The sequence below is a fragment of the Eulemur rufifrons genome, chromosome 7 (assembly GCF_041146395.1).
Source record: "Eulemur rufifrons isolate Redbay chromosome 7, OSU_ERuf_1, whole genome shotgun sequence".
Classification (NCBI taxonomy): Eukaryota; Metazoa; Chordata; class Mammalia; order Primates; family Lemuridae; genus Eulemur; species Eulemur rufifrons.
The window spans coordinates 117,947,476-117,966,755 of NC_090989.1; the positions used below are offsets into that span (position 1 = coordinate 117,947,476).

The following is a 19,280-nucleotide window of genomic DNA, read 5'->3' on the forward strand; positions in this document are numbered from 1 at the left end:
AGGTAAAAAACTTTTAAAGTAAAAACAAGTGAGGATAACGGAAGCATAAAATGTTTGATGGATGTAATGATTCTGGAAATTCTCTATTAAAATATCCTTTCCTTTTGTTTCTCTTTTGCAGATAGTTCATCCTCATTGTGTGTGCTGGTAAGCACAGTTGGAAAATTGTGTAGGCTGATTAATGAGGATGTGAATGAGCAGGTTAAGCAGGTATTAGGACCTGAAGACCTCCAAAGGTATTTGTTTGGACAGTTTACAAAATATCATCCAGAAACTGCTAGGTACAGTGGGGCGTGCCTGTAATCCCAGCTACTTGGGAGGCTGAGGCAGGAGGATCACTTGTGCCCCAGGAGTTCAAGTCCAGTCTGGGCAACATAGTGAGACCCTGTCTTTAAAAAAAAAAAGTATCATCCAGATACACATCCTCATACTTGGAGGAGTGAAATTAAAGACTTTCAAAACTTCATAAATTATTTACCTTTCCTATTTCGATTAGCACCTTTTAAATAACTTGATAACCTAAAATCTCACACCCTTAGGGATGGAAAAATGCTGAGTATTTTCAAGATAAATATAGAGGGTCACGAACGCTTCAGCATAAGCCTCTTCTCAGGGAAAATTATATATGGAGAAATTCAAACCTTGTTAGCAATTTCCTGGGAGTTCAAATTGTATCAAGAAGTCCTATTTTTAGGACACTACCATGGACCACTGAATAATCACTAATAGTGTATTAATTATTTGATTAGGAGATAAATGTTAAGTATTTTTAAAAAGACTAGGCATCTCTAACATATAACCTGAGGTTTTTAATAAATATTGAGACATTGTAGCTATACCTAAAGCAACTTTCCCCACCCTGCCCCCCAATTTTATGCTACAATGTGAAGGAAGGGAAACATATATATAAACCCATGTATTCCATATGTTCTGCAAGTTTTCCAAAAAGAACCCTTTCATAATCTTGACACTTGAGTCTTCTGATATTTGATGCTTTTAAAAGGAACATATATCTCACTATTGCTCTATTTTCCCCTTCCCACAGTTTTACTGACTACTGATATTTTTTCTTACTGTTTAATAGGATATTAGGTATAAAAGCCAATTATTTTTAGAATGCTATAAAAACATGGTGTCTCTAAGAAGCCTTGAGCTAAATGGGAAGTTTGCCATGTTAGGAATGTTACATAAGTTTAACAAATTTTACACTAATAATTTATGAGATGCCTTTTTTAGAAAAGCAATATTGAACAAAGAGCTCAAAAAAGGAAGGACTGAAGTAAATGATCATTGAGTTTATATTTAAATTAGCAAGATAGTTTCTTTTCATTTTAAAAATGTTATATTCATAACCACTGTTTGCAGTAAGATGCAAGAACCCTAAATTGAAAATTAGGTGTAAACTGTGTATTTTTTAAACAGCATTATCAACAAATTGGAAGAACATGAGGAATTTTTCCCAGCATTTCAGGCATTTACTTATGATCTACTTGAAATCTTAGGTAAGATCTCTGTTGGTGGTGGTTAAATTTTGAGTTTTAAAATGTCAGTGGGTTTGAGAGAAGGGTGTTCCTTATTCACTGGATTAGTATTTTTACCTAGAATGTTTGATAGACACTCTGGAAACCACTAACAGTTCTGGAAACGTACTCCTAACTTGTAGTTAGAGTTTGTTGGGATTAGTCCACAGAAAAGAGAAGCACAGACCCTTAAAGGAGATAGGGACTCTGTTTGAGGATCTTACCATGAGAAATGGTGTTACTCTGGCCATACCCAGTTTAACCCTGGCTCTGTCATTCCCTAATGAGAAATCTTGGTAGAATTTATGATCTTAGAAGGTTCTTCCTTCCTCCCTCCTCCCACCCCATTTTTTAAAGCTATCACCTACCTACCATGTTTTTTAAATATAAAAATAAAATTTCTTCTCAGCTGATATGAAGTAATATAAAGTAGTAAGTATCTATAGAAAGGAAGAAATGAAGTATTACACTTATACTGTTGGTCATACTGAGGGCCTCATTAAGCAGCAGTATCTTCTAAAAGAAAAAAATAAAAAAATGTAATTTGCTTAGGAATCATAGACAAAATAGAGACCCTATCTATTTTAAATGTAATTATATATGGCTATAAAATTAATTTACCTTACTATTAAGAACAATTTTTGAAGTTTAAAGTGATTCATTCAGTAATGAATTCTTTTTTTCTGTATAGCTCCTTTGAAAAATTTTTTTATGAAAAGAATGACTCCTTGATTTAGAAGAGGAGATGAGGCTTGGTAGGAAGATAAGGGAATGAGTAAATTAAAATTTGGTAAGAGGATGAATAAATGAAAGAAATATCTGATGAGAACATAAAGTGTAGTGAACATAAAGGAAGTTTTGTGGCTAGTTTTATGTGGACGAAAGAGGCAAGGGAGACAGTGAGTGAGCGTGCTTTAGGCATGCTCGTATGTTTGAAAAGATCATAGCCAAGTAAAGATATAATTTGGTAGTTAAACTTGAGATGAGGCATGAGATTGTATAAGTATGTTGCCTGGTGTTCTGAAGAGCCTGATTTTATAGAATAACATGATTCTACTTGCTTTGGGTTGGCTATTAAACAGTGACATTCTTGTCATTAATAAATATTTGGTACATTAATAAACATCTTCATATGTGTGCTGGTAAAACTTATTTCAGAATGCTTCTATAGAAACTTCTCAGATATTAGGATACTCAGCATGGTTGATGTAAGATCATTTGCTTTAGAAAGCCATTTCCCTGCAGATGAATTCTGTATTTTGGTCAAAGTTGAAATTCTAAGGTTAAATATTATATTTAACATGAGGAAAGTTAAATGTTTGACAAACATGACTTTTTTTTTATTACTAGATGTCATTAAGCATCTAGACACAGAGTGGTGTACTGAATACCAGATATGTAGACACCTTCAGTGATAATTGTGATTTTTTTTAAAAAAAATTCCTTTCTTTTCCTCATATAAGTGGTGTGATTGGCTGAGAAAATTCCTATATCAGCCAAGGTCCTTCTTTGTCGGGTTCGTTTATAAGGCAGGTTCCTCATTTAGTGAGAAAATAGGTAGGATTTCAGAATGGGGGGGTCAGGGAATAACTTGATTTTGTACCTTACAACAATGTAAGGAATGAACCAAATTCTCCATTGTAGGTTTGCTTATATCATTGCCTTTCCTATGTCTTGATGCTTTGTAAGTGGGTCCAGACAAGTATTCTGACTGAAGTCAGGAGCTTAAAGAACTAAATGAGTAGGGGGACAGCATGGGTCATGTGTTTAGGCTAAAAGGGAGAGAGAGCAGACAAAATCCAAACAAAGAATGGAGAGAGTTAGAATCCAAGGAAGCATGTTTTATGTAAAGGAAATGAGTTTATGAATAATGCCCTGGCAGAATAATATAGAAAAAAGTAGTGGGCATCTAGAACACCTGCCATTAGGGCTCAACTTAAGTAGGGCTGGGGTCTGGATAATGAGAAAGGACTTTGCTTTGTCAGTGGCCAAGAGTTTCAGAGAGTGAATTCTGACTGAGGCTAGTTGGAATAAGATAGGAAGTAAAATTAAATTCAGAAAGAGCCTGTCAGAGAACTTTACCTGGTTTGTCTGGTAAGCTGGACCAGGCTAAGCTCTATGCTACGTTGGCTAAGCTCTATGCTACGTTGCACTTAGTTTGTATGCTGAGGAGCCTCTCACGTTTTGTTAGGCAGATACTTCTCATCCTAAAAAGTAGACCTACAAGTGATCCCACTAATGGGAAATCTTCCCAAGAGACAAGACTGTGTTCTATAAGAAGTAATTACTAAGTTCTCACATGGAGACCCAGAGAAGAGACATGTCTACCTGGAATTTCACCATGTAGGCACACTCATGTAGTTGTACAGATATAAAGAGCACTAACATATCATAAATGTAGCCAGTTAGATCTGTTAATAAGAGTACACTGCTAATGAGGTAATACCAGAGTCAGGGGGTACTTGTAGGCATGTGGTAGCTTTTATAAAGAGATGCCCTGTGAATCATCTGTATCTGAATCACCGATAATCTATCACCACTATTGGAGAAAAACTTCATGTACATAAGAGCACCAGTATTGTTGCCTTTATGTTTGAGGTTTGCCTTTGCATCGAGGTTCTCATTTCAGCTGAGCTTATCACTAGAAAAAGTTACTCTTTTTTTATTCTTGTTTTTCTATTACAGAAATTGATGACTTGGATGCCATTGTACCTGCAGTAAAGAAATTAAAATTACTTTCATACTGAAAACATACCAAATCATTTTTACTGTGTAAATTGCATTCTTAACATTTTGTATTTTGTAGGATTAATCTTGAGACAAGGGGTATAAAATGTATTTGCTCTCAGAATTCATCCCCTTCTTAGTATTGGGTCATTCTCCATCTATATAATTTTTATTAACTTTAAGATTCTTATACAGAAAATAGTTGCTAAGTTAAAGTAGTAAATTAATTTTAGGTCCCTTAATAATTTCGTAAGCAATTCTTGAGTGCTTAAAATTTGAGGTTGTTTTAAAGTAAAATTTGTGAGTAAAAGAGGAACCCAGGGAGAGAGATTGCAAGTAAGTTCAGGGATTAGTGACCTTTGGGTCAGGGCAAAAGGCATGCCGATGGCTAAGTCCAGGCACTAGGAAGCTACTGCTCTCCTAGCAAGGATTAATTGGCACATTGTATTCAGATATCCCTCATGGCAATTGCCCTTTCAAAGCAGGAGGAAGAAAAGGAAGAAATAAAAAATGTTTTATCATTTATGTTAGGGTAGGAAATGAATCATGGGGTAAAATAGATGAGTAGTCCCTCATAAAAAAAGTGTCTTTTTTTTGCAATCTTGATGTAATGCACTTTTTATAAGGACATGAGATCTTAAATAAAATTCTGTAAAGAATTTCCAAACTTAAGTGTCCTCAGTGACTTATTTGTACTACTTACAAATAATGAGTCGTATTCTCTTCCTAGGATGAACCTTCCTTGGGCAATGGGTTCATCCTTGCTGCATTTTACATAAGAGTACTTTACTTGCTGCCTTCTATTTGTTCTCTATTCTCAATATTCAATCAGATTTTCTTAAGGAACCAGTGTTCTTCCTCATATCCATGAGTAAAAGCTACTTTGAAGACTTCTTAGTCATTCTTATTGGTTTGCATATAGAATATTGTAAAGCATTTCCGGGATCAGCTTGGTGGACTAGAGTAAATGACAGTAGACAAGCATCCAGATCATCCTTGATGTTGTGACCTTGGGTTTAGGGATCAGACATAAGATAATAGGTTCCTCCTAGACTTAAAATTCTTTGTTTTGTCAACATGTGATTACATTTCTAAACACTATCCTATAATTTGTGGAAGAACCTGTGACTTCAGGGTTGGGTAGAAAAAGTATTTGGATATTCAATAATGTAAATACTCTGAATTAAGTAAATTATTCCAAGAAATTGCTATGAGACAGTTTGGAAGTCTAACAATATTTGAAAGGAAGAAATGTAATTAAAAATTATTTTAATCTAAATTTTGTCAGCTAGTTTGAGAGCCTGTAGTTAACTCTTATCTTAAAGCAGAAGTTTTCAAACTGTACTTCAGAGGCCTACAGGTGTTTTGGAGATGCCTCAAGGGCCACTGAGGATAGTGCCGCTAATATGAATAGCTGTAGGTGCTCCCTACCTTATCCAATTTTAATTATTTAAGATATAAGAAAAGTACTACAATTATTATTTAGTAATATTTAAAATATCAGAATGTTGATTTTTAAAAACAATTTTATTAACGTATTCTTGACATATAAACTGTACATATTTATGGTATACAATTTGGTAAGTTCTGATATACATAAACATCTATAAAACCATCACCCCAATCTAAGTAATAGACACATAAACCCATCACTCCAAAAGTTTTCTCTTGGCTTCTGGTAATCCTTCCCCACCTCCTCCCATCCCTGGGCAACAGCTGACCTGCTTTCCATCATTATAGATTAGTTTGCATTTTATAGAATTTTATATAAATGGAATCATATAATACATTCTCGTCTTTGTCTAGCGTCTTTCAGCATAATTATTTTGAGATTTTTGCATGTTGCATGTATTAAGAGTTCATTCCTTTTTATTACTGTGTAGTATTCTATTTTATGAATGTATCCCCAATTTATCCATTCACCTGTTGATGGAAATTTGGGTTATTTCCAGTTTTTGACTACAAATAAAACTTATGAACATTCATGTTCAGGCCTTTGTATGAACATACACTTGATATCCAATGTCTTGAAACTTCTTGTTTCATGTATTCTGTTTTTTGTTTTAATTTTGGCTTTGGCTGGTGTCGGCAGAAGGGTAAGTTTGGTTTCTGTTACTCCATCCTGGCTAAAAGTGGAATTTTAGAAGTGTGATTTTTAAGTCTGAAAATATTTAGGGTTTCTTGGATTGTACTTTTGTTAATATTATTTTTCCCCTAATTTTATTGCATTGTAGTCAGAGAACCTGGTCTTTTTGGTATTGAGTCTTTGAAATTTATTGAGACTTTCTTTGACTTTAGATGTAATGAATTTTTATACATTTTCCATCTCTGCTCTTTAAAAGTCTAATTTCTATTATAAATACATTGTGCTATTGTGTTGTTTAAATCTTTTTTCTTTTTTTTAGAGACATGGTCTCACTCTGTCGCTCTGGCTGGAGTGCAGTGGTGTGATCATAAGTAGTTCACTGCGGCCTTGAACTCCTAGGCTTCAAATGATCCTCCTGCCTCGGCCTCCTGAGTAGCTGACACTACAGGCATGCACCACCACACCTGGTTAGTTTTATTTTATTTTATTTTTTGTAGAGAAGGGGTCTCACTATGTTGCCCAGACTGGTCTCAAACTCCTGGCCTCAAGCCATGCTCCCACCTTGGCCTCCCAAAGTACTGGGATTACAGGTGTGAGCCACTGCACCCAGCCTAGTTTTGCCTGTTTTTATAAAAATGAAATCATATTGTATATATTTTTTACAATATTTTTTCTTTTGTTCAATATTATGTTTGTACTATACATCCATGTTGTGTGTTAGGTCCAGGTCATTTGTTTTCATTGCTATATGTTAATAGTATTCCATCTATGAATATTTCATAATTCATTTGTTCTACTAGGAGTTGATATTTGGGTTGCTTTCAGTTTTATGAACAGCGCTGCTGTGAACATGCATCCTCATACACTTGTGTGCAAGTTTTCTTGAGTATATATCCAGAACTACAATTGTTGATTCATAGGAGAAATACTTCTTTGTATAGCCACATAGGCTGTGTACTGTACAACTTGAGGCAATAAACATTTCTGTAGAGAACGATGTGAGTGGAGCCTCTGGAGTTGTACAGTGTGGTAACTTTGACAGGGAATGTGTATCTCCAACTTTAGGAACAAAATGCCAAACTATTTTCCAAAGTGGTTTTACCAATTTACTCCCACAGCAACATATGAAAGTTCCCACTTTTCCACATCCTTTTTGCCAATGCAGTGTAGAGAGCTATTACTTTGGTTTTAATATTTATTTCCCTGATTACTAATGAAGTTAAGCATCTTTTCCTTTATTGGATATTTGTTTTTCTTTTTGAAGTGCTTATGTATCTTTTGTCCATTTTTCTATTGAACTGTCTTTTTCTTAGTGATTTGTAAAGTTACTCATATGTTCTAGACATGAGTCATTTGACAATTATATGTGTTTCCAATGTCTTCTTCCATTCTGTGGAAGGCATTTTCCTATAGTTTGTGGTGGTTTGTTTTGGTTTTTTGCGATGAGGTCTCGCTATATTGCCCAGTTTGGCCTCAAACTTCTGGGTTGAAGTGATCCTCCCACCTTAGCCTCTCAAGTAGCTGGGACTGCAAGTACACACTACTGCATCTGGCTAGAGTTCATTTTTTTGAACAGAAGAACCTAATTTTCACGTAGAGATGTATGGTCTTTTCCTTTATAGGTAGTGTTCTTTGTGAAATCTTGCCTTAGTCACAAGTTGTAAAGTTACTCTCTATATTATCTTAAAGCTGTATAGTTTTGTCTTTCACATTTAATCTAATACACCTGGAGTGGATTATTTTTGAATGTGGTATGAGTAAAGGACCATTTCATAGTTTCCCACATGGATATCCAATTGTCCCAGCACCATTTATTGAAAAATCTGTCCCTTCCCTTCACTCATAGTGCTATAAATAAATTGAATATTCTATTTAATATATGGAAATAGATCTGTTAATAGACTCTTTTCTGTTCTTTTGGCCGAGTTGTCTCTCCCTGCATTTGTACCACCCTGCCTTAGTTGTTACAGCTTTAAAATAAACCTTGGTATGCAGTTGAAGGCTTCTCACTCTTTGTATTTCCATGTATATTGAATCTGCTTTATCAAGTTATTCACATAAACTGTGAAGATTTTTGTTGGCTTTCATTAAACATATAGATAAATCTGGGGAGAATTGGCATTTGTTGGGTCTTCCAATCTTGAACATGGCATAGCTTTCCATTTGTTTTATATCTACTTTAACATTTATTTTAAAAGTTTTATAATTTTCATATAGGGATTGTTGAATGGGTTGATAGTATTTGATGTTTCATGCATGTATAACAACTTTTTCAAATTTCATTTTCTAACTGTTGAAGGAACAGAACTACAGCTGAATTTTTTTTTTACATTTATTTTTTATCCAGCTAAAAACTTTCTGGTTAATTCTAGAAATTTGTCTTTAGATTGTTTTGGATTTTGTGCTTATGATCATATCATTTGCACATAATGATGGTTTTGGTTAGATACACCTACCTGTTCTTTGCTTTACTACCTGGGCCACAATACAATGTTGAGTAGAAATGGCGACAGGAAGCAGCCTTTTCTTAATATGTCTGCTATCATTAATATAAACAGAAACCTAAAGTATTCTTGGGCATATCTTTTTCATCTTTTTATTTTCAATATTTCTTTTTTTTTTTTTTTTTTTTTTTTTGTTGAGACAGAGTCTCACTTTGTTGCCCAGGCTAGAGTGAGTGCCGTGGCGTCAGCTTAGCTCACAGCAACCTCAAACTCCTGGGCTCAAGCGATCCTCCTGCCTCAGCCTCCCGAGTAGCTGGGACTACAGGCATGCGCCACTATGCCCGGCTAATTTTTTCTATATAGATTTTTAGGTGTCCATATAATGTGTTTCTATTTTTAGTAGAGACGGGGTCTCGCTCAGGCTGGTCTCAAACTCCTGACCTTGAGCAATCCACCCGCCTCGGCCTCCCAGAGTGCTAGGATTACAGGCGTGAGCCACCGCGCCCGGCCTTCAATATTTCTATGTTGAAGTGAACCTCGTGTAAACAGCACATGTAGCTGAGCTCTTTATTTTTGTGACTTGACATTCTAGATTTCAGTACTGTTTATTGTGATTGGGGGGGGTGTTGATTTTTCTTTTTTATTTCAGCATATTTATAGGGGCACAAATATTTAGGTTACATATATTGCCTTTGCCCCACCCAAGTTAGAGCTTCAAGCATGTCCATCCCCCAGTCAGTGTGTACCACACCCATTAGGTATGGATATATCCATCCCCTCCTTCCCCCTGCCCAACACCTGATGAATGTTACTACTATATGTGCACATAAATGTTGATCAGTTAATACCAATTTGATGGTGAGTACATGTGGTGCTTGTTTTTCCATTCTTATAATGCTTCACTTAGTAGAATGGGCTCTAGCTCCATCCGTGATAATACAAGAGGTGCTGGATCACCATTGTTTCTTGTGGCTGAGTAGAACTCCATGGTATACATATAACACATTTTATTAATCCACTCATGTACTGATGGGCACTTGGGTGGTTTCCACATCTTTGCAATGGTGAATTGTGCTGCTATAAACATTTGAGTGCAGATGTCTTTTTTATAGAATGTCTTTTGTTCTTTTGGGTAGATGCCCAGTAATAGGTTTGCTGGATCAAATGGTAGTTCTACTTGTATCTCTTTGAGGTATCTCCATATTACTTTCCACAGAGGTTGTACTAGTTTGCAGTCCCACCAGCAGTGTACGAGTGTTCCTATCTGTCTGCATCCATGCCAACATTTATTGTTTTGGGACTTTTTGATAAAGGCCATTCTCACTGGAGTTAAGTGATATTTCATTGTGGTTTTGATTTGCATTTCCCTGATGATTAGAGATGTTGAGCATTTTTTCAGTTAGCCATTAGTCTATCTTCTTTTGAAAAGTTTCTGTTCATGTCCTTTGCCCACTTTTTGATAGGGTTGATTGTTTCTTGATGATTTTCCTGAGTTCTGTATAGATTCTAGTTATCAGCCCTTTAGCGGATGTGTAGCATGCAAATATTTTCTCCCATTCTGTAGGTTGTCTGTTTGCTCTCATGAATTTCCTTGGCTGTGCAGAAGCTTTTTAATTTGATCAGGTCCTATTTACTTTTGTTGTTGCTGTGATTGCCTTTGGAGTCTTCTTCATAAATTCTTTGCCTAGACCAATGCCTGTAAGAGTTTTTCCAACATTTTCTTCTAGAATTCTTATAGTTTCATGCCTTAGGTTTAAGTCTGTTATCCGCTGTGAGTTGATTTTTGTGAGAGGTGAAAGGTGCGGATCCTGTCTGAGTCTTCTACATGTGGCTATCCAGTTTTCTTAGCATGATTTATTGATAGGGATTCTTTTCCCCAGTGCGTGTTTGTCTGCTTTGTCAGAGATTAGATGGCCTCGTTAAAAATCTAGATATCCAGGTACAAGAAGCTTAAAGGACTCCTGCATTGCAAATAGGAAGATACCATGACACATAGTTGTCAGATTTAGTTTTGCAGGGTACAAGATTCTAGGCTGGGCATTATTCTGTTTGAGAAGAGTGAGAATGGGGCCCCGGTCTCTTCTGGCTTGTAAGGTTTCAGTGGAGAAGTCTGCAGTTAGTCTGATGGGTTTTCCTTTGTAGGTTACCTGCTTCTTTTGCCTTACAGCTTATAGAAGGTTCTCCTTCATGTTTACTTTGGCCAGACTCAAATAGTTTATCCAATCTTTTTGTATTTTCTTCTTTACCCTCAGGTATGCCTATAATTCTCACGTTAGGCCTCTTCACATAATCACATTTCTTGTAGGCTTTGTTCTTTTCTCTTATTTCTCTGCTCTATCTCTGTAACTGACTTATTTAATTGAAAGGTGTTGTTAGGTAGACAGTGAGGGATTCTGGGTCTCCTAGGAGTCTCACCTTGTTGCCCAGGCTGGTCTCAAACTCCTAACCTCAAGTGATCCTCCCAAAGTGCTGGGATTACAAGCGTGAGCCACCAAGCCTGGCCTGTTTTCTGGTTAAGACAAAACTTTTTAGGTACCTTGCCTCCTGTCTAGTGTATGCTAAAATTCTCATTTTCCTTCAGCAATTTAACTCACCTTCAATTCCTGTACTCTATGTTGGTTTTCCTCTTTGGACCATCACCAGGAAAACTTGACCTGTATTGTTTTTAATTGACCATGTTTAAAAAAAAATGTTGTTCACTGTGTGTTTGGAAGAGGAGGGGTAGGTTTTCACTTGTCTGTCTGCCATCTTGTGAGGGTGTAATATATTATATATTCCCTTACACTTCTCTGGTGTATTACCATTTTCAAGTCACTTGTCTATTTAAGAAGTAATTATAATGTCATTGTGAGGGAGACAGGATAGGGATTAATTGCCTTATTTTGAGAATTTGTCATTTTAAATAGAAACCTCAGCAGAAACAAAAATATTTTATTATGTACCTTCCATGTACTTAGCACAATCTTGGATGGTGAGGATAAAAAACAATTCAAGTAGCTTATAGTTCAATTGTAAAGTAAACAGAAACATTAAATACCAAACACAATATAAGTAGTTGTTTAGTATGTGACCTTAGTAGATACCTAATAAATGTTTTTTTTTTAATTTAGTGTTAAAGGCTGGGAACTATTAAAATGGAAAATGCACAATGTTGACAGTAAATGCTATAGGTGGTAGGGAAAGGCCATTTCACTAAGGAGCAGATGGGTTTGAAATTGGCCTTTAAGAGGTGAGTAGGCAGGGCATAGTATTTGGACTATTCTGCACATGAATAAAGTAGCAGAAAAAATGGAAACCAGATTATGTCAGGTCTAAAAGGCAAATTAAGGAGTGGGCTTTGATTTTATAGAAAATAGGAAATCAGATAATTTGTAAGTAAGAGTAACACAACTAAGACTTCGTTTTAGGATGTTGCCATTCTTCAGAAAAGCAGCAGTGAAGGCAGTGGTGGGGACAGGAAACTGATGCCAAGGACTGTTGCTTGAGCAGGTAAGAGAGAGAATAATGACCTTAACAACAGTTCTTGGAACATCATAGGGCATAAGTAGTATATTTGGTCCTATAAAGTTTGAAATGCAAAAGAGGCACTTATTTAAATATATAATTTACATATCTGACACAGAAAGCTCCCTGTCCTCCCTGCAGTGATACTCTTCAGCAGTCTCCAGTGCTCTGCTGTGAGACTTTAGGCACACACCTGGCTTGCATTTTCCTATGGAAGTAATGCCACATGCCAGAGTTTGGCCCTTAGGTCACACCGGAGTATTTAACTCAAAGTATTTAAGTGTATCACTATGACATTGTTGCCATTAGGAAAATACCTTTTATTAATAGCTCCAAGTCAAATACAGGAACAATCTCCAGGCATACAAGTACCACAGGTGGCAACCGGAAGGGCTTTGGCAGTGTTAGCTCTTGGCAGTTTTGGGTTGAGTCACTTTTTATTTCCCTAAAAGAAGCGACCTCCCTTACTCAGTCACTGCCCAGGGGTACTGGTAGCTGTTCCAGAAACAGACCTCTCCTACCCACTTTGTCAGGGACAGGACACTTGCAGCAAGTCTTAAATAATTACTTACCAAAAGTGAAAAAATCACCACTGAGGTTTTGATAACTTATTAAAGGCACGAATACACCATTTTTTCCTGAATTTGAATAAGATCCAATCAAGAAAAAGTAGTTCTTTCTTTTAAATAACTCTACCTCTTCCTTATACTAGTCAGCCATGCAGTTGAATTCCACACAAGAATGTATGTATATATTTTCATCCAATGACTGTTCTGATTTAGATGACAAAATATACATATATAACACATTTTAACATAAAGGTGATAATGGTAGTACTCATCATCAGCTTCTGGGCTGTCCATCTGGAGTCAGCTCATACCTGTAAGACAGTTGAGTTTGGACTTATCACCATAACACACTCTCATTCCTAACATAACAGGACAAGCTGCCTAGTCCTGCCTGTCCGGGCCTCTGTGGGACCAGCAAAAGCCATCTCGAACTTGGCCAGGGAGGGTTAAGGATACAGAGTTTACAGAGCGGTCTTTTAGGTGAGATCTGCAGGCAGTAAAGCCTTAAATAAAGCTGTTAATCTGTTTCCCTTCTTGATAACCAAAGGAGCTGAAGTAGTGCTGAAAAAGGGAAACTTTGGGGAGAGAATATGGGCAGCTGAGATGATGTCTTGAATAGCAGCTTAACAGTGATAAAATGAAAGGGCACGCTTACCATTGTGAGAAGCCCTTAATCAGATCTTCTTTTGATAAGTCAATCAGTACCTAAACAATCACAAATAATTAGTTCCCCTCCAAAACACTGCATTAAGGAAACATATTGGGATAAACTGAATTGGTCATAAGGCATCTCCTTAGGTTTCAGAGTTTTGAGCAGCGGCTATTTTTATTTATTTATTTTAATTTTAGAGATGAGGTCTCACTATGTTGCCCAAGGTAGAGTGCAGTGGCTGTTCACAGGCATGATCATGGCACACTCTAGCCTCAAGCAATCCTGTTGTCTCAGTTTCTCAAGTAGCTGGGACTACAGGCATGCCACCATGCCTGGGTCCAGGGGCTCTTTTTCACCATGGAGCCTCTCCCAAGGAACAGTGCAAACCCTGACCTCAGTGTCCTAGGAAAACATGATCTGCTGTTTGGAGTTTTACTTTAGGAATTTCAGGTAATTTAATTTTCCTTTTCAAGTTTATTTAAGAATGTTATAGAAAGAGAACTTGCCTCATCTGTAATATTGGGGATAATACCACCTACTTCATAGAAGGGGGCTTTAAAAACATGCATATAAGAAGGTGCTTATTAAATTATAACTACAAAGCACTGTATAAATACCGTATTTTTGGTCTCTCCTTGGCATCTTCCTAGGGATATTTCCTCCACTTCTACTTTAGGTAAAATCTAATCACTACAAAAATCTTGACCTAATGAGATCCAAGCTTCACACAATGCTATATTTATCAAAACAATACTGAGTACCATAGTGGATATTCAAATACTTGTGGAATGATGGATTTGGATAGGTTCTTGGGTTTGTTAAAATAGGGTTCATCCATATTAATTTATACTTCTATATTCTTCCATTTCTAGCATATGATAAATAAAAGAAAACAAAAAAACTCCCAATGAAGCTGAATCCTCCCTGAAGGCAGTTCTAGTAATAGCCAGAATGATTCCATCAGAATTCCTATGAGGACATGTTCTACAGTAAACTCCAGTCAAAATACCAGGAAGGACAGAGTACCAAGCGACCCTCTTGTACTTACTTTTCCTAACTCCTTTCTTCTGTGTGACCCAAGTGGCCTACTATTTTTCACTGCGACATCTAGTGATCTCTTCTTTACTTCTTCCATGGGAACAAAAAATTCAAATCTTTAAGAAGTAAAAAGTCAGGAAATGAGATTTACATATTTCAGTCATTTTTGTTGAAAATCTAAAGTGTTCCATTCATTTCTCTAATAAAATGGAAGATATAGACTATTAAGAATATCTAGAACAGGGCTGGATCATAAGCACTCAACACATCATTTTTACAGATAATAGCTGTCCTATATTGTTCACAAACCCTGGAAGTGTCAGGAGGCTGTTTGCCTCTCTGAGGAGTGCCTCAGACTACTTTGCATCTTACTTTCTTGATTCTACCCTGGCCACCACTCTCTTAGCTGCCCTTCCTTACCCTGAACAGTACCTGCTCAGAGGACCACCTCAACCCCTTTCTCAGTTGTTTTCTCTGACCACCCAAGGGCTAGGACACTTAACAGTTAGGTTTGCTGGAGTTGCATGCAAAATAGTGGCCACCTACTATGGAGTAAGGCAGAGAAATCTTTGTATACAAGCTTTGTAATATACTCCCAAGAGGCCCCTGGACTCCTTACTTCTAGTTTTATTTTTAGGGTAGGGGTTCCCAAGTCTGCCTCCCAGATAATCCAGGCTAATCTTGCTATTATAATTTGGAGAATTACTAATAGATTAGGTTTGTCACAGAAGTCAAATGTTAAACCTTTCCCTCCTGTGTTCCCACATAAGCAGTTCAGACATCCTTTTATAATTGTGTCAGAGCTCTCTTTGAGGGCAAAATCTCTTACTTGGGTGGTTCTAGAATATGGGATGGTGCCTAACATAAAGTTCAGCAATTGTGGAATGAATAAAGTCTCTCTTCCTCACACCCTTTCTTGATATTGTTGAACTCAAAGTGTAGTTCTTGAAGGAACACTAGAGTTCTTAGGGCCCAAAATGAGTAGTTATTGACTAGGATAAGAAGGAACCAAAATTATGAGGTATAATAATCTCTATGGTGCTAGAAACGTCTTCTCTTAGGACCCTGAAGCAGAAGGAAACAATTATGAAATTATACCTTGAGGATTATCAAGAATAAAAATATTTGGGATAAGACTTGCCACCATGGATCCATCAAAGGTAATTAATGTGATTAGAGTCCGTCTACCAGCCTTGTCCTCAAGGAAGTGGGTGGACAAGCCACATGGAGAAGGAGAGGCTATCTGTTTCACCTGCCACCTATGTTTTGTTGAAGGAGGGAAGACAGGCTAAAAAGCCTGGAGCTTTAGAGGAAATTTTAGGTCCTTAGGTTCAAGGAATGTTTATTTTTAACTGCTGGAATTAAAACAGATCAAAAAAGAAACATACTTGACTAGACAGATTCAAATCCTTTTACTGCCAAAGGAGACTTCATTTAAAGAGAAAAAGTAGGGAACAGTCCATAGTTAGGAACACTTTAGCCAGCCCCTACAGGCAGTAAAAGTGGGTAGACATTTTGATAAACTGCTCCGGCACTGCTTTTCTCCCACTAAAATACAGAAGTTTCACGAAGTCAGAGATACTGGCAGGTGCTTGGCAAATACATGAATGAATGAGGCACTCTAGGCAGGCTAATGGTCCACTTACGTCTCATCAAACAGGGGTTCCAGGGTCTTCCGCTTCACCGAAGTCTTTTTACGGCACGCCCACCTCCTTTCTGGCAACAAGTAGACGCGGACATAGGGATCAGCTCCACTGCTGGTACATGGCGTCAGGTTTCTGATTTGGTTTCAGAGAGAATGAGAGAAAAAAGGCCCCTGGTTTTCAAACATTGAAAAAATCATTGGGAGAAAGCTATACTAGCCATTCAGCTTTAGATGGGCTTGAGGATAGAAATGCTTTGTAGTCTAGATGACCAAAAAGTGAAAGTCTGCAGAATTTAGAGGACAAAATATCAGATGCATGGTTTTGAAAACATGCATTTTTATAAAGTTTGGGGTAGAGCAAGTACTTTCCATCTAAGGCAAGTTGGAGATTTCCTCTTGAGAAAATGTCCTGGCTACCAGCCTGCCAGACAGTTTTTGTGGTAATGGTGTCTGAGCAAGGCTCTTGGTTCTTGAGCCCATCAGCACCACTGAAGAATGACCACCAAAGTATCCCTTTGAAGACTTTGTCACTCACAGGGTGCAGGCTTCAAATCTCATTTTTTCCCAACATGCTATTTATCATGGGGCTACATGCCCTGGTCATTGCTCCAAGTACCCCTACTCTGATTTACGGTCACCTGATGTTCCCAAAGGACCTTCCTGGCCCTAGCATCCCTTACCTGCAGCCGTTGATTAGCACGCTGAGGCAGCGCCGCAGACATACATAGCGCACTGTGAGCTGAATCTCACCCAGCCGCTGCTGCCTGAGATCCCCACTTCTGTAAACAGAGAGTTTGTCACTTCTCTTATCATTACAAGTGTTGGCCCTCTCCCCTGACCCCCGAGACAGAGAAGCATGTCCTACTTGAACGTAGAACCATGTGGGTAAATAAAATAATTCTCAGTAAGGTTCCTTTCAGCTGGAAGTCAGTTCCATCCAGCATTCACGTATAATGATCCTACTTCACAGTAAGATGAGTGTGAACCCTGAAGTGGGATCTGCCTTTATATCATGATTCCTTGTGGGACCTTAGGTGAATCTGTTCAACCTTAATGATAGTAAGTTCTAACTTGGAGGGTTATTGTGAAGATTGAATTAGATAACATGCTAAACCCATGGTAAACCCCTCATAAATGACAACCATTTATTACATAATTCCATATTTTAAGCTTTCTATGTCATCCCAGTATAACTCTTCAGAATTTAGGAAATGTTTCTGCTGGAAGGGACCTTAACCAAAGTCCAGCATCTCTTTTACAGTCAATACATAACTAGAGCCATAACCAGACTGGCTCTCTCCCCCTTGTTCTTTGTTCTTTCTATCTTACCATGCTGCCTCTCATGAAGATAATTTTGTGAAAAACCAGAACTTGCACAGAAATGTAAGTTCATATCTACTTTTCCATCCAGGGAAGTATTTTTCATGCAGGTGATTTTAGAAAAGATTAAGCAGAGAAGTGCATACTCAATGTTGAGGCTGATATCTGTCAGGTCAAAGCAGGAAGAGGCCAGGGAGTTGAGCGAGGACATGCTGGGAGCCAGCCTCTTGGGCGGCCATACGAATGGGGAGGCAGGGCATTTCATGGGTCTGGGTGACTTGATGGGCCCTGGAGAGTGGGGGCCTGGGACAGTCAGGAAGATGGTGGCTGAACTCTTCTTCTCCCCCATGGGCTCACAGAGCCCTTTGGCACTGTCCTTGCCTTTGGGCTCTGGGCCTGTCTCTTGGGGTGTGGGCTTGGTGGCAGCAGTGGTAGCACTGGTGGTGGCTGTGGTACTCTTGGATGCTTCCTTGGCGTCAGAAGCAGGTTCTGAGGGACGTGGCAAATCTGCAGGGCCTTCTCCCTGGGGTGGGGCTTTGAGACCCTGGTTGGTGGCCACCTTCTTGATGAACAGAGGGCCTTTCTTTAGGGCTTCAGGTCCTGTGTATGGGCTCCCCAGCTCTCGTTCCTCCACACGCAGGAACTGCAAGCAGATGACAAGGTTTATGGGCTGGGCCCACCACTCCCACAACCTCAGCCATTGTGTTTCTCCTTCCCTCTCAGTCGTTAATTATCAAGACCTTTCCTAGGGACTTGCATTTCCAGCAATAAATATGGTAGTTTGAATATTCTGAAAAACCTTGTTAGAAATGCCAAATAAAATGAAACAAACATCCTTTTAAATGCATAGCCAAATCCACAAGAAAGTAAGGATAATTCTTTTAAAAAAGAGAAAACTGAAAAATAAAAGTTAAGCTTTCCTAGGGTCATTTACCAACCTTGGAATTCAAGGAGTTCAGAGAAGAGGCTTTGGGGTCAATGTGAGACTGAGAAACCCACCAACAAAGATTGATGAAGTGTGTTTGTCTTAGCCTGTACTCTGGTTAGGGGATCAAAGTCTTCCCTAACAATATGGCACCTAATAGGACTGTCCTCAAATATGAATTTTGAGTTCATATTTGTACAGGGTCTGTGGGGTCTCGAAACCCAAAGTTAAGAAATTAATATAAGAATGCACTCAGACTTATAATGCCTGAGGTACCTGGCTACAGCAAAAGCAGACCTCTTTGAAGAGAACCACCTCAATCCAGATCAAAAAGGAACACTGAACATATGTTTGCAACCCACGTTAGAAACATAGAAATGAATCACCATAAAAAAGCATCAACAGACAAAACTAAAATCAAAATTTAACTCCCAAGATGTTCAGATTAATAGAATTAACATACATTATAACTATTTTCAAATGACTAAAGATACAATGTAAACATGAGATAATAAAATACTATCAAAAAAGACCACATGGATTTGGAAAAAATAAAATCAGAAATGAAAAATCACCATTATTAAAAACCATGAACAGGTTAAACACCAAACTAGGCATAGCCAAAAAAATAATTAATGGTCTGGAAGATAGCTCTGAGGAAATTGGAATGTAGCCCCATGAGATAAAGAGATGGGAAATACGAAGGTGAGGTCAAGAGACATGGAGGATAGATAAGAAGGTTCAGTATAGAAATTCTAGAAACAGGAATTTAAAAAGAATGGAAGAGGCAATATTTCAAAATTGATGAAAACCATGAATCCATCTCCTGGCATCTTGCAGACACAGAGCA

General features: G+C 37.8%; 2 protein-coding genes across 6 annotated transcripts in view; one reads left to right on the top strand and one right to left on the bottom strand.

Moving 5' to 3' along the window:
• Window positions 1–4,914, top strand: part of CEP70 (centrosomal protein 70) — a 66,079-nt gene extending 61,165 nt beyond the window's left edge. For all 5 annotated transcript variants that reach the window (XM_069473178.1, XM_069473179.1, XM_069473180.1 and 2 more), the window contains 3 exons: window positions 122–236; window positions 1,423–1,502; window positions 4,206–4,914. In XM_069473178.1, coding sequence (XP_069329279.1) covers window positions 122–236; window positions 1,423–1,502; window positions 4,206–4,267 — 257 coding nt within the window. In that variant the 3' untranslated portion in view covers window positions 4,268–4,914. The remainder of the gene's footprint in view (window positions 1–121; window positions 237–1,422; window positions 1,503–4,205) is intronic.
• An 8,210-nt stretch (window positions 4,915–13,124) lies between these two features.
• ESYT3 (extended synaptotagmin 3) overlaps window positions 13,125–19,280 on the bottom strand; it is a 39,399-nt gene continuing 33,243 nt past the window's right edge. Inside the window, exons 18-23 of the mRNA XM_069473183.1 lie at window positions 17,652–18,148; window positions 16,866–16,964; window positions 16,187–16,318; window positions 14,551–14,656; window positions 13,506–13,555; window positions 13,125–13,161 (exon numbers count right to left, since the gene is read on the bottom strand). Of these exons, the coding sequence (XP_069329284.1) occupies window positions 13,125–13,161; window positions 13,506–13,555; window positions 14,551–14,656; window positions 16,187–16,318; window positions 16,866–16,964; window positions 17,652–18,148 (921 nt within the window). The remainder of the gene's footprint in view (window positions 13,162–13,505; window positions 13,556–14,550; window positions 14,657–16,186; window positions 16,319–16,865; window positions 16,965–17,651; window positions 18,149–19,280) is intronic.